At 62.4% G+C, this 10,532-nt stretch overlaps 2 protein-coding genes across 5 annotated transcripts in view; one reads left to right on the top strand and one right to left on the bottom strand.

Annotated features, from left to right (window-relative positions):
- The first annotated feature begins 875 nt into the window (after positions 1-875).
- Positions 876-5,511, top strand: LITAF (lipopolysaccharide induced TNF factor). Of its 4 annotated transcripts, XM_070761492.1 has the most exons (5): positions 876-1,243; positions 2,592-2,742; positions 4,298-4,495; positions 4,590-4,746; positions 4,832-5,511. In XM_070761492.1, the coding sequence occupies exons 3-5, from the start codon at positions 4,300-4,302 to the stop codon at positions 4,938-4,940; spliced, it is 462 nt and encodes a 153-aa protein (XP_070617593.1). In that variant the 5' UTR covers positions 876-1,243; positions 2,592-2,742; positions 4,298-4,299; the 3' UTR covers positions 4,941-5,511. The 4 variants fall into 4 exon arrangements, with proteins under 4 accessions (XP_070617593.1, XP_070617592.1, XP_070617591.1 ...); XM_070761491.1 differs by lacking the exon at positions 876-1,243 and having other exon boundaries at positions 2,359-2,742; XM_070761490.1 differs by lacking the exons at positions 876-1,243; positions 2,592-2,742 and adding an exon at positions 2,775-3,245 and having other exon boundaries at positions 4,296-4,495.
- A 637-nt stretch (positions 5,512-6,148) lies between these two features.
- LOC139171812 (myosin-11-like) overlaps positions 6,149-10,532 on the bottom strand; it is a 19,837-nt gene continuing 15,453 nt past the window's right edge. Inside the window, 7 exon segments of the mRNA XM_070760244.1 lie at positions 6,149-6,759; positions 6,843-7,037; positions 8,196-8,362; positions 8,621-8,779; positions 9,082-9,228; positions 9,850-9,951; positions 10,358-10,484. Coding sequence (XP_070616345.1) covers positions 6,651-6,759; positions 6,843-7,037; positions 8,196-8,362; positions 8,621-8,779; positions 9,082-9,228; positions 9,850-9,951; positions 10,358-10,484 — 1,006 coding nt within the window. The 3' untranslated portion in view covers positions 6,149-6,650.

The following is a 10,532-nucleotide window of genomic DNA, read 5'->3' as shown; positions in this document are numbered from 1 at the left end:
TCCTGGGTCTCCTCGCCTCCCTTTGGGAGTCCACGGCCGGGCGACTGCACCTTCCAAAGTCGGGCCCACTTCTCCGGCATTTTAACCCTTTGTAGCAACTGCCAGAACTCCAATCAATGTCCCTGCAAGAGGGTCCCAAAAGGCGTGGGATGGGGGGGCATCTCTGGAGTGGGGGGGCTTGTCCTTGTTCCTTCTCCCTGTAAAGAAGGGGGCACCCAGGGGGATTTTGTTTTGGGAAGGGAGGGGAGGGCTCTAGGGTTTTGCTTCAACCCAGGGTGACCTCGTCCGTACTTCCGGGCCAGTGATGAAATCCAGTTTGTGTGGGTGTGGCTTGGTGGGCGTGGCTTGGTGGGCGTGGCAGGGAAAGGATCCTGTAAAACCTCCATTCCCAGCTCTCCAGGACCTGCTGGGGTTTCCCTGTTTCTGGCTCTGAGAAAAAGAGAAGAGGGTCTCAGCTGCCAGGCTGATTGTCCGGCCTGCTTGCTCCGAGAAAGGACTGTAGGAGGTCATTCCTAAAGTGGCTGAGCAAATTTAGTGCTTAATCCAGCAGCCTCTAAACCCAGAAAGAGGCCATAGCCAACTGCCCTGACAAAAGCGCCTTCATCTAATTTCGGGTTGTGCCTGTGGCGGGATTGGTTGTTCACCTTCTGCCCAGGGGAGCCGTGCGCAGTGGCCTTCCGTCCTTCCGTCCACCTGCCTGTCTTCGGGTGTGGTGCTGCTCGCTGACCTCCACCAAGGCCTCTTGGTGCTCTTTTGAAGGAACATGCAGCGTGTGCCACCGCTCTGCTCGCCGTGAGAAGGCCCTCCGCTTCCTGCGCACTCTTTGCAGCCTGCGTGCTCAGACCTTCTGCAGACCCCTCTGGGACAGAGACTATGGGACCCCTGGGTGGCACGCCAGTCTTGGAATCGTCTCCTGGAGGGGCTGCTGTGGGGCCCCCAATCAAAGGCTGTGGGGGTTTTGTCAAAGTCCTCTCGTTCTTTCTCACTCACTTCCTGGGGAAGACTTTTTGAAAATGCTTTTCTGCCGGCTAATATGGTCAGATTATATTGTGTTTTCATACTGAGCTGTTTTGGCATGGACGGCTACGGTGGAAGAAACGGGAGAAAACAAAGGCTAAAACTGCTCAGAGATGCAAACACTGGTTTTGCGCATGACGGCCTCCCACAAATGAAGAACCTGGACACACTTGCGCAGAGGAACAGGCTGGACTGGAGACGTTTCCTGGCGTCTTTGCTTTTTCCTGTAATGGACGCTTACATTGTTTATCTTTTCTCTCCAGGAGAATGGACTGGGGAAAATCCCCCCTCGGCATCCAGCTTCCTGGCACAGCCGGGAATGACTTGGGAGGGGGGCAGCCTTCCTTTGGGGAGGGAGGCGGGGAAGCTGCTGCTCCTGGCCCAAAGGATCAGGGCTTCACGGCCGTTTGAGTGAGAGAGCCTCCAGCCGCCTCCTTGGGATCTCATGCGCGGGAACCTGCAGGGAGAGTGTTGACCCCAACCTGTAGAACGAGAGATGGGGATGACCCTCCCTCCCCCTCCCTCTTCCAAGGGGGAGCCTGTGAAAGGGCTTGTGATGTGGGGGGGCAGGATTGTCTGGGGGGGGGCCTGTGCAGCCAGGAAGAAAGGAAAGTGGGTCAAGAAAGGCCGGAGGGACACGAGCTTTAATTAGCAGCACCTTCTTCTTTTTATGGAACTCAGCTCAGCCCAGGGAGGGGAGGGGGGAGTAGAAATGGAAGAACTGTGAGAGGAACACAGAGGGGGAGGGGGAGGGAATAGAGTGGGACACAGGGGGGGGGAGCCCTTAATGGGGAGGGCATCCAGCTTGCCCCATTTAAGCCAGACCACCAGATGCTCCCCCACCCCCCCACTCGGCCTCTGGTGACCACCTGGTCCTCAGGAAGAAGCTGCAGGTCGCTGGCAGGGATGGCTGCTCTCCAGGTGTCCCATTCCGCTCAGGCCACGCAGGGAAGCAGATCTGCGCCCATCCTATGTCAGAGGTCTTCACACCTGGCGGCTTTAAGACCTGAGGACTCTCCAGCCAGGCCCAGCATAGCTTAATTCCACAGCAGTTGCATAGCACAGCTGGCTGGAGAACTCGGGTTAAAGTTGCCAGGTTTGGGGACACCCCCCCCCTCCTATGTGACATGAATCTGGCTCCCAGTACCACCCCCAAGCAAAGCTCTTGGCCACGCCAGCACCTGGCACACTTGGGCGCCCAAACTCCTGGCGCCCCTGCGGACCCGGGTGAAGCGCCGTAGCAAGTGCCAGAGGGGCGCCTCCCGGGCAGCTCTCGTCTGGGCCCCGGGAAAGGCGGCGCCAGGGAGCCCCTCGCTTGCTCGACGGCTCTCCAAATCCGGCAGAACGGACGAGCAGAGAAAGCGGGGCGGTGGCTCCCTTCGGCGCGGCCCGGTCCCCAAGCGGGCGCCCTCGGCGGGCTGGTCAGGCGGCACCGGCGGCGTCTGGGACACTTTGAAAGGCGCCGCCCGGGCCAGGAGGGTCCCGACGAGGCTCGGCGGGCCGGCCAGGCGCTTCTGCCGGCTCTTTCTGGGCTTTATTCATTTATTAGATTTGTATGCCGCCCCTCTCCGCAGATTCGGAGCGGCTTCCTGGCCGGGCGCCCAGCGACGAGGGCGGGGTGAGGCGGGGCGGGCCCCGAAGGGCTGGCGGATGAGCCGCGGGCCAGCTATGCGGAAGAGTCCGACGGCGAGCGGGTGAAGCGCGTGCCTGGCGACCGGGAGGCAGGTAAGGCGGCTCTCTCGGCCCCGCGCGGGAGGACGCGGCCGGCCGGGCCCCTCGGGAGCGGCGGGGAGGGCCGGCAGCTGTTCCGGAGGGCGGCCGCTGCTGGTTCTCCAGCGCCTCGCTCGGGCCACTTCGGCCTGCCGGGCGCCTTCCAAGCCCCGGGCGGTCGGGGCGTTGCCACCTGCGGCAGCCCTGGAGGGCAAAGGAGGAGCGGCGGCTGCTTCGGCCAGGTTCTCGTCGGGCCTTTCCGGGCGGCCGGTGGGCGATTCGGGGCGCCGCGGCACTTCTGCCCCTCCTGCCGGGGGAGGGAGGGGTGGCTCGTATTTTTGCCCCCCAACCCCCCGGATGCTGCTACAGCCCCCCCCCGCCCTCCAGTCCTTCCCCTCGGCTCGGGACAGCGGACCTCTTCCCGCAATCTGGGGTGGGGCAGGCGGCCATGGCCCGGGCCCTCTCCTCGCACGGCCCGCCAGTGTAGGGCAGCATTGTGACCCGCGGAGGGAGGGCAGGTGAGCGGCTCTGCCCCCCGGGCAGCCAAAGGGGCGGCCCTCTATGAGGCTGGCAGAACTGGGGCTCATGCTGACCTCACAGAGGCCGCCTGGGCGCCCACCCCCCGCCCAGCTCCTTAGGGGCCACCTGGGCATCACCGGGGCCACTGCGGGGCCTCAGCAGGTGCGCGGGTCGCCGCCTCCCGTGGGGCCGGTGAGGGGTTCTGAGCACTGGGGTGGGGATGCCCCCCTCCCGCCCGTGTGCGTGTAAACGCAGGAGAAGGACCTGCAGGCAACTGGGGCGGGGGGGGCGGCGGCGCTCGGGGTTTCCTTCATTCCGGGAAGCGTTGGGAATCAAAGTCCCGGTTGAGTCACGCGGAGCGTTGCAGAAGAGCCGCCCGGGGCGGGGCAGTTCCGGCCCAATTTCTGGGCTTCGGGGATGGGCGGGGATGGGAGCCGGTGCAGAGGCCGCTGGAGGAGGAGGAGGAGGAGGCGTTTTCTGGGCGGTGGGAAGGAAGTCATCGGGGGGGGGGGGCGGGCTGCCTCCTCTCGAGGGTCTTGGCCCCCTCCCTCGGACTGTTCAGGCCTGACAGAATTCATTTCCCCAAACGAGGCTTCTCCAAAGGTTTGGCCTCTCTCTTCTGGGTCATTAGACCCCCCCAGCCCCCAGACTTGCTTCCTCTGAGGGGGAGGAGCGCCTGGCCCCAGCTGGAGGGGATCCCGGGTTGGGGGTCTGCTCTGGGTGGCAGCATTCTCGGCTCAAGAGCGCCAGCCCTCTGAGGGAGGCCAGGAAAGGCAACGGGTATATTAAAGGCTGTGCCAGCTCCTCTCTCTCTCTCTACCCCCCCCCCTGGAAGTAACCCAGACCAAGTGGGGCTCATGAGCCCAGGTGGCTCTTGGCTGTGCAGCTGACCCAGAGCTTCCCCAGGTCGTTATTGCTGCGGGAGGGGCAGAGTCTGGGGTGGGGGGATCCTCGGGGCACCTGAGCCAGCTCCTCCTTTGCCCTGTGGGGGTCAGGGCTGTGGGGGTCAGGGCTGTCTCTCCAGGGCTTCCTTCTGGCCTCTCTCCTAGAGACATGGCGGCTCCGTCCTCAGCTCCTCCGTCTTACGAAGAGTCGGCCCTCGCCAGTAACCCAGCCCCGTCTCCCCACCCACCTGCAGGGGCACTTCCCGAGAAGGGGGCACCGGCCCCTTACGCAGCCCAGCCCCAGCCTCCGTTCCCCGCCCAGCCCTATGGCATGCAACCCCAGCCGACTCCAGCCATCCCTCCAGGTGAGTCTTGGCAGCCCCTGTGGGCGAGGGGGGGGGTTTTCTGGCTGCAGCTGGGCTGGTCCTGGGAACCCCCCGCCTCTCCCTCTCTCCCCAGGGCCCGTGCAGGCCGTCTACTTCGCAGGGCCCCTGGTCTTCCTGGAGTACCCCATGCAGATCACTTGCCCCTCCTGCCGGCAGATGATCGTGACCCGCACCATCTACCAGCCTGGCGCCCTGACCTGGCTCTCCTGCGGGGGCCTCGCCCTGCTGGGGTAAGTGGGTGGGTGGGTCCCGCTCCCCTCCCCCTCCCCAGCTGGCCCCGACCCCCCTCACACTCCCCTATGCCTTCCCCCGCAGGTGCTGGCTAGGCTGCTGCCTGATTCCCTTCTGCGTGGACGGCATGCAGGACGTCCACCACTTCTGCCCCAGCTGCAACGCCTTCCTGGGCGTCCACAAGCGCCTCTGAGCTGACCGGGAAGGGCCCCCACCTCCTCCCGGGCCCCTCCAGCCCCTCAAGACTCCACCTCCGGAGCAACGCGGGCCTCCCCCAGCCCCTCCTCCGGACTCCGGCCCCCAATGCGGCCCCTGGCCACGGAGCGGAAGGACCACGCAGACGCCACCACCGCCCGCCTGGGTCCGGCCTCCTCTGCAGCACAACCTACGAGGAGGTCACTGTCGGTGTTGGAGCCAAGCCGTGCAGGCCCCCCCCCTCTCCCCCCATGGCATGTGCCTAGGGACGGCGTGCCCGCAGTGATGCCGGGGTGGGGCTTCTCCTGATTAAAGGGCCCAGAGCCCCCGGCCTCAGCCCAACGTGCCTTCCTGGGAGAGCGGAGGGGGGCCTGCTGGTAGGAGGCCCCACAGCCAGGGCTCCACTTTGCACTGGGGGGCTCCGGGGAGGGGGGGGGCAGAGGGAGGCCAATCCCTGCAGCATTTTAAAGGTCTCGGCTCTGCAAGTCCAGTTTAGACATTCTGTTTTACTTCCAAACATAATCCTGACTTTTTCAGCTTTTGAAATAAAACTGTCTTGCAAAAAGGAAGAGCTGGAGGCCATCCTGGTTTTTTCCAAAGGGAGGGACCGGCCCACCCCTCCTTGCTGTAGGGAAGAAGCGGGGGGGGGGGAGAGGGCTATCGGGGCATCTGTGGGGCCAGGGCCCATCAGGGAGGCAGGGCTGGTGGTGCGACCAAGGCCAGGCAGCCTCCCTGCAACAGCTACAGCAGGACGAGGGTCTGCAGGAAACCAGGGCTGGCAACGGGGCTTCTTAGGTGGGCATTGGTGCCAGGGAAGAGACCCCCCACCCGTTTGCCTTTATCCGGCCATCGGAAGGGGCACTGCCAAGATGGGGCTGCAACCTCCATCATCCAGAGCCCCTCCCCATCATGGGAGTTGTGATCCAATCCACAATCCACAATTCACAACACAAAACCCCCACCCCCCACTTGAAGTGAATGGGGGGCTTGGGACAGGGAGGGTCCCCGGCTTCAGAGGCCTGGAGGGCTGCGGTTGCTGAGCCTTGAAAGCACTTTCTGGCAGTTGTAGGGCACAACTTTACCTATAAACAGACTGGTGGGAATGTGGGCCTCCCTGCCGCCCCCCCAGACCCCCCCCCAGGCGCTTGAGAGGGAACAGGGCTTTTCTCCAACCAAAAACAACTGACTACAAAAGTGGCCAGAAAGTTTGTCTGCTAAACTTTAGAGAAGTTTATTTACAAAAATTAAATAATTATCTTCTATGAAAAGAGAGGTCTAGGGTGTTTTCCCTTAAAAAAAGAGTCCACATTATTCAAACGGGGTTTCTGAGCCCCCCCTCCCCCGCCTCCAATGGGACAAGGCCCGCGAAGGGCGGAAGCTGCCCTGGACGCCTGCAAGGCTTGAAGGAAGCTGGGAGGACACCGAAAGCCCCCCACCCTCCCGGCTTCCCTGCACCCTTTCGCCCGTCAGCAGAACAAGACGGAATGGAGACCTTTGGGTGCAGCAGGGGGGGCCTTCAAGTCAGGGGGGGCCCTTCTGCCCTCCAAACTGCCCTCCTCCCCGTCTCAGCCGGGAGGAGGAGGAGGCGGCGGCGGCGGCAGAGGGGGCAGCTGTCCAGGTGCCGGGTCCTTGTGCAAAAACGGGTCCTGGCAGGTGCTCTTCCCTGGGCACAGGTGTGTGTCCGAGAAGGCCGGCCGGCTTCACCCGGTCAAACCAGGCCAGCGTCCCTGGCCATGCTACAGAAGACGCCTCTGCTCTGGAGGAGCTCGGCAGGCGCCCCGCACTCCACGATCCGGCCTCTGTCCAGGACGACCACCCTAAAGAGACAGGGGTCACGGCCTGCCTTCCCAGGCCGCCAGGGCCCCCAGTGGCCAACGCCCGAGGACCCCCGGAGCCTCACCGCGTGTAGTCCATGATGGTGTTCAGGCGATGCGCGATGGTCAGGACGGTGCAGCCCTCAAACTGGGTCCGGATGGTGGACTGGATGAGGCTGTCCGTCTCTAGGTCCACCGCGGCCGTCGCTTCGTCCAGAACCAGGATCTTGGATTTCCGCAGCAGGGCCCGAGCGAGGCACACCAGCTGCCGCTGACCCACGCTGGGGGACAGAAGGGGCAACGTGAGACGCCCAAGGACCCAGCCCCTCCCCCAGCAGCACAGGAGTTTTGTAAACGGTGGTGGTGTGCGTCCTTCTGCCCGTTTCCCAGAGACCGGCTGAGATAAGCGTGTGTGTGTGTGTTTGGGTGTGTGTGTGTGGCTTCTGTTTATCTCAAAACTGGCTTTTCACAGCTGCTCCTCTAAAAGGGTGGAGAGGGTTGCCTGGATCTGCTGGACTCAGACCCTTCCGGTCGCCGGCTGGGGAAAGGCTGAGGCCGGAGACGGGCAGCTCCTCTCCTCTCTTGGCAATTAAAGAAAAACCCAGGGGGGGAAAAGGGGCATCAGGGGACGAGAACCAAGTACGGGATTAAGAAAAAAGAAATGGATACTGAGGATGGTAACAATAGTGATGGTAAGTATTAAACTGGTGCAGGGCATAAGGATCGTCTTGGGTCAGTCTGGTGTGTGACCCGCTGTATAACAACCACAATGGGGAGAAACGCACCGTCTCTGAGGCCTCTGAGCCCACCGGCCCTTCACCCCTCCCCCTCCCCTCCGGAAAGAGAGACAACCAGGCGAACACCTGGCCAGGCGTTGTCCTTCTCTGTTGTATGATGGATTGGGTTGAATGTGTACGATTGTGTAGTTGGCGATTTTAGAATACTGCTTATGTTATCAATGTTTTTAAATCGACTTTTAAATTTTATTAGATTTGTAATGTATTGTGTTATTGTGTTGTGAGCCGCCCCGAGTCTTCGGAGAGGGGCGGCATACAAATCTAATAAATAATAATAATAATAATAATAATAATAATAATAATAATAATAATATAATAATAATAAATAATAATAATAATAAATAATAATAATAATAATAAAATAATAAAAATAAAATAATAAAAATAATAATAATAATAATAATAGCTGCCGATTGTGAGGCTCCCAAGCAGCCAGAGACACGCCGGGCTCTTAAGCCGGTGGGTCAGCCGTGGGCAGGGAGCTGGGGCGCCTGCAGAGCGAGAAGGGACGTTTAACGAAGGGCCAAGAAGGCAGAGGAGCTTCACGGAGCTCAGCCTGGCGCTCTTAAACGTGGGGCACCCTAACGTGCGGGCAGCCTCGTGTGGTGGCAAACCCGCTGGGCCTTCTGCAGCCTTGCGTACCTGAGGTTCTCTCCCCCCTCCGAACACTCGTGGAGGAGCTTATCGGGCAGGGAGGAGACGAAGTCTTTCAGGTGAGCCAGCTCCACTGACCGCCAGACCTCCTCATCCGAGTGCTGGTCAAAGGGGTCCAGGTTCATGCGCAGGGAGCCGGAAAACAGGATGGGGTCCTGGAGGGGGGAGGGGAGAGGAGAACCTGGCTGGCCGCAGAGGAAGGCCCACCCAGGACGGGAGCCCCCAGGGGGGACACATCGGTGGGAGCTCCTCCCCCCCTTCCCAAAACGGCCTCCTGGGTGGGAAGCTTAAAGTCCCCAAAGCCCCCAAGGACCCACGGAGGCCCCGGCTTTGCGTTTCACGTGGGCTCAAATCCCAGGTGATTCCATCAATCAAATTAATCAGATAAGAATAAAACAAACGGGCCTCCCGACCTGGGGGATGATGGTGATCTTGAAGCGAAGGTCGTGGAGCCCGATTTTGGCAATGTTCACCCCGTCAATGAGGATCTCTCCTTGCGCTGCCTCTTTGATCCGGAACAAGCCCAGCATCAGCGAGGACTTCCCAGCCCCGGTCCTTCCCACAATGCCCACCTGCCGAGGGAGACGGAGCAGCTGCACAGGGTCCAGCCTCCCCTCGCGGCCGGCCCTCCCCAAGAGGAGCTGCACACCTGTCGGCGGGATGGGCAGCACCGGACGGGCAGAGCGGAGTCTCCCTGTGGACCCTGAAGGGGTCTTACCAGGCCTTTCGGGCACGTGGCACCTGAGCCGCTTCCCACGGAAGGAGCCCCTGCCTCCACCCGCTCCTCTGCCCCCCACCCCCCCTCCAGCACCAAGAGAGACCGCTTCCTCTCGCCCGGCCTCCCCCTGCAGAGACGCGGCTGCCGGGAGCTCACTTTCTCCCCTCCCGGGACCACAATGGAGATGTCCTGCAGCACAGGGTCCATGTCGCTCCGGTAGCGCAGGCTGTAGCCCCGGAACTCCAGCCGCCCTTCCTGAGGCCAGTCGGGTGGGGCAGCTGCTCGCTCAGAGGTCCACTCGGCCTGCAAGAGACAGGAATCGGGCTCTCACGCGCCATTCCACACTCCAGGGGGCTCCCCGAGACCCCCCCCCGCCGGCTCCTCCCTCGGGCCCCACACCCCGGCCCAGCCCTCGGCCTCTCAGAGGATGCAAACGCCTTCACGGGCGCTTAGAGAGGGCTGGCAAGCGCTACATAAGTCTAAGTGCTATTAACGGGGGATGGCCAGCAAATGGACCAAGGCGAACAACACTACCTCTCATGGCCACCAGAGGGCGGCGCTGCTCTGCTAGTTGACCCTTTTTGCCCTTGGATGGACAGGAGCCCAACTCATGCTGAGTGACCAGGGGTGACCAGACAGGTGGCTCCTAAGCCTTAGTCCAACGGAACCACCTTGTTTAGGGCCAGTCTATCTGGTGGGCCTAGAATGAGGGTGGGGGGATGGACTTTCTTCTCTGTGGGGGTCCTTCCAGTGCTGGCCGAGTAGCATTTGAGCCGCTCCCGGAGGCCACATCCCCTGCCACTCCCACCCCCCACCAAGAGCCCACCCTGGGGTGGGAGGCTGAGACCGGCTTGTCCCGGGATGCCTCCCTCTTTGGGCTTCTGTGCCCGTGAAATGGGGTGGGGGCTGTGGGCAGGGACTGGCCTCTTTCTCCTTCTCCGCGTATTCCTGGACTCTTTCCACGGCTACAATGTTGGTCTCCATCTCAGAGGACATTCGCACCAGCCAGTTCAAGTACGTGGTGATCTGCAGAGGGAGGGAGGGAGGGAGGGAGGGAAGGAGGGAGGGGGCCCCTGCTCAGCCCCAGAGGAATCGGACGCCCCCCAGGGTGGGAGCAGAAGCCAGCAGGGATCGTGGGCAACTGGAGGCCACGAATTTGAGGGGAACAGCCCCCCTCACCCCGAGACACGTTGCAGGGGAGGTTTCCTGGCTGAGGGCCGGTTCTCGGGGGCCAGAAGGACCAGGCCCTCCAACCCCCGGGGGAGCCCCGTCTCCCGTGCCAGAGGCCACGCAATTGCATCCATCATCATCCAGGCGATTACACCTACAACCCCCCCCTTTTGCCAGACTCCCCCCCCCGGTGGCAGGAGGCATCGTTCCGCTATCCGAGGAAGAGGCCGAAGCCAGCCCGGGCCCCCTGAGGCCCCCCTACCTGCAGCGCATAGGAGATGGACAGGCCCACCAGCCCCGCACTCAGGCTGTGGCGGGCGATGACGGCGAAGAGGGCCGCGAACAGGACGATGCAGTTGCCTACCGACTCCAGCCGGACGGCCAGCCACCTGTGCAGGGCAGAGGGAGGGGGAGCGCAGGGTCAGGGGGGGGCGGGG

This window comes from Erythrolamprus reginae, chromosome 9 (assembly GCF_031021105.1).
Source record: "Erythrolamprus reginae isolate rEryReg1 chromosome 9, rEryReg1.hap1, whole genome shotgun sequence".
Classification (NCBI taxonomy): Eukaryota; Metazoa; Chordata; class Lepidosauria; order Squamata; family Dipsadidae; genus Erythrolamprus; species Erythrolamprus reginae.
This window is presented reverse-complemented; position numbering and strand designations above follow the sequence as displayed.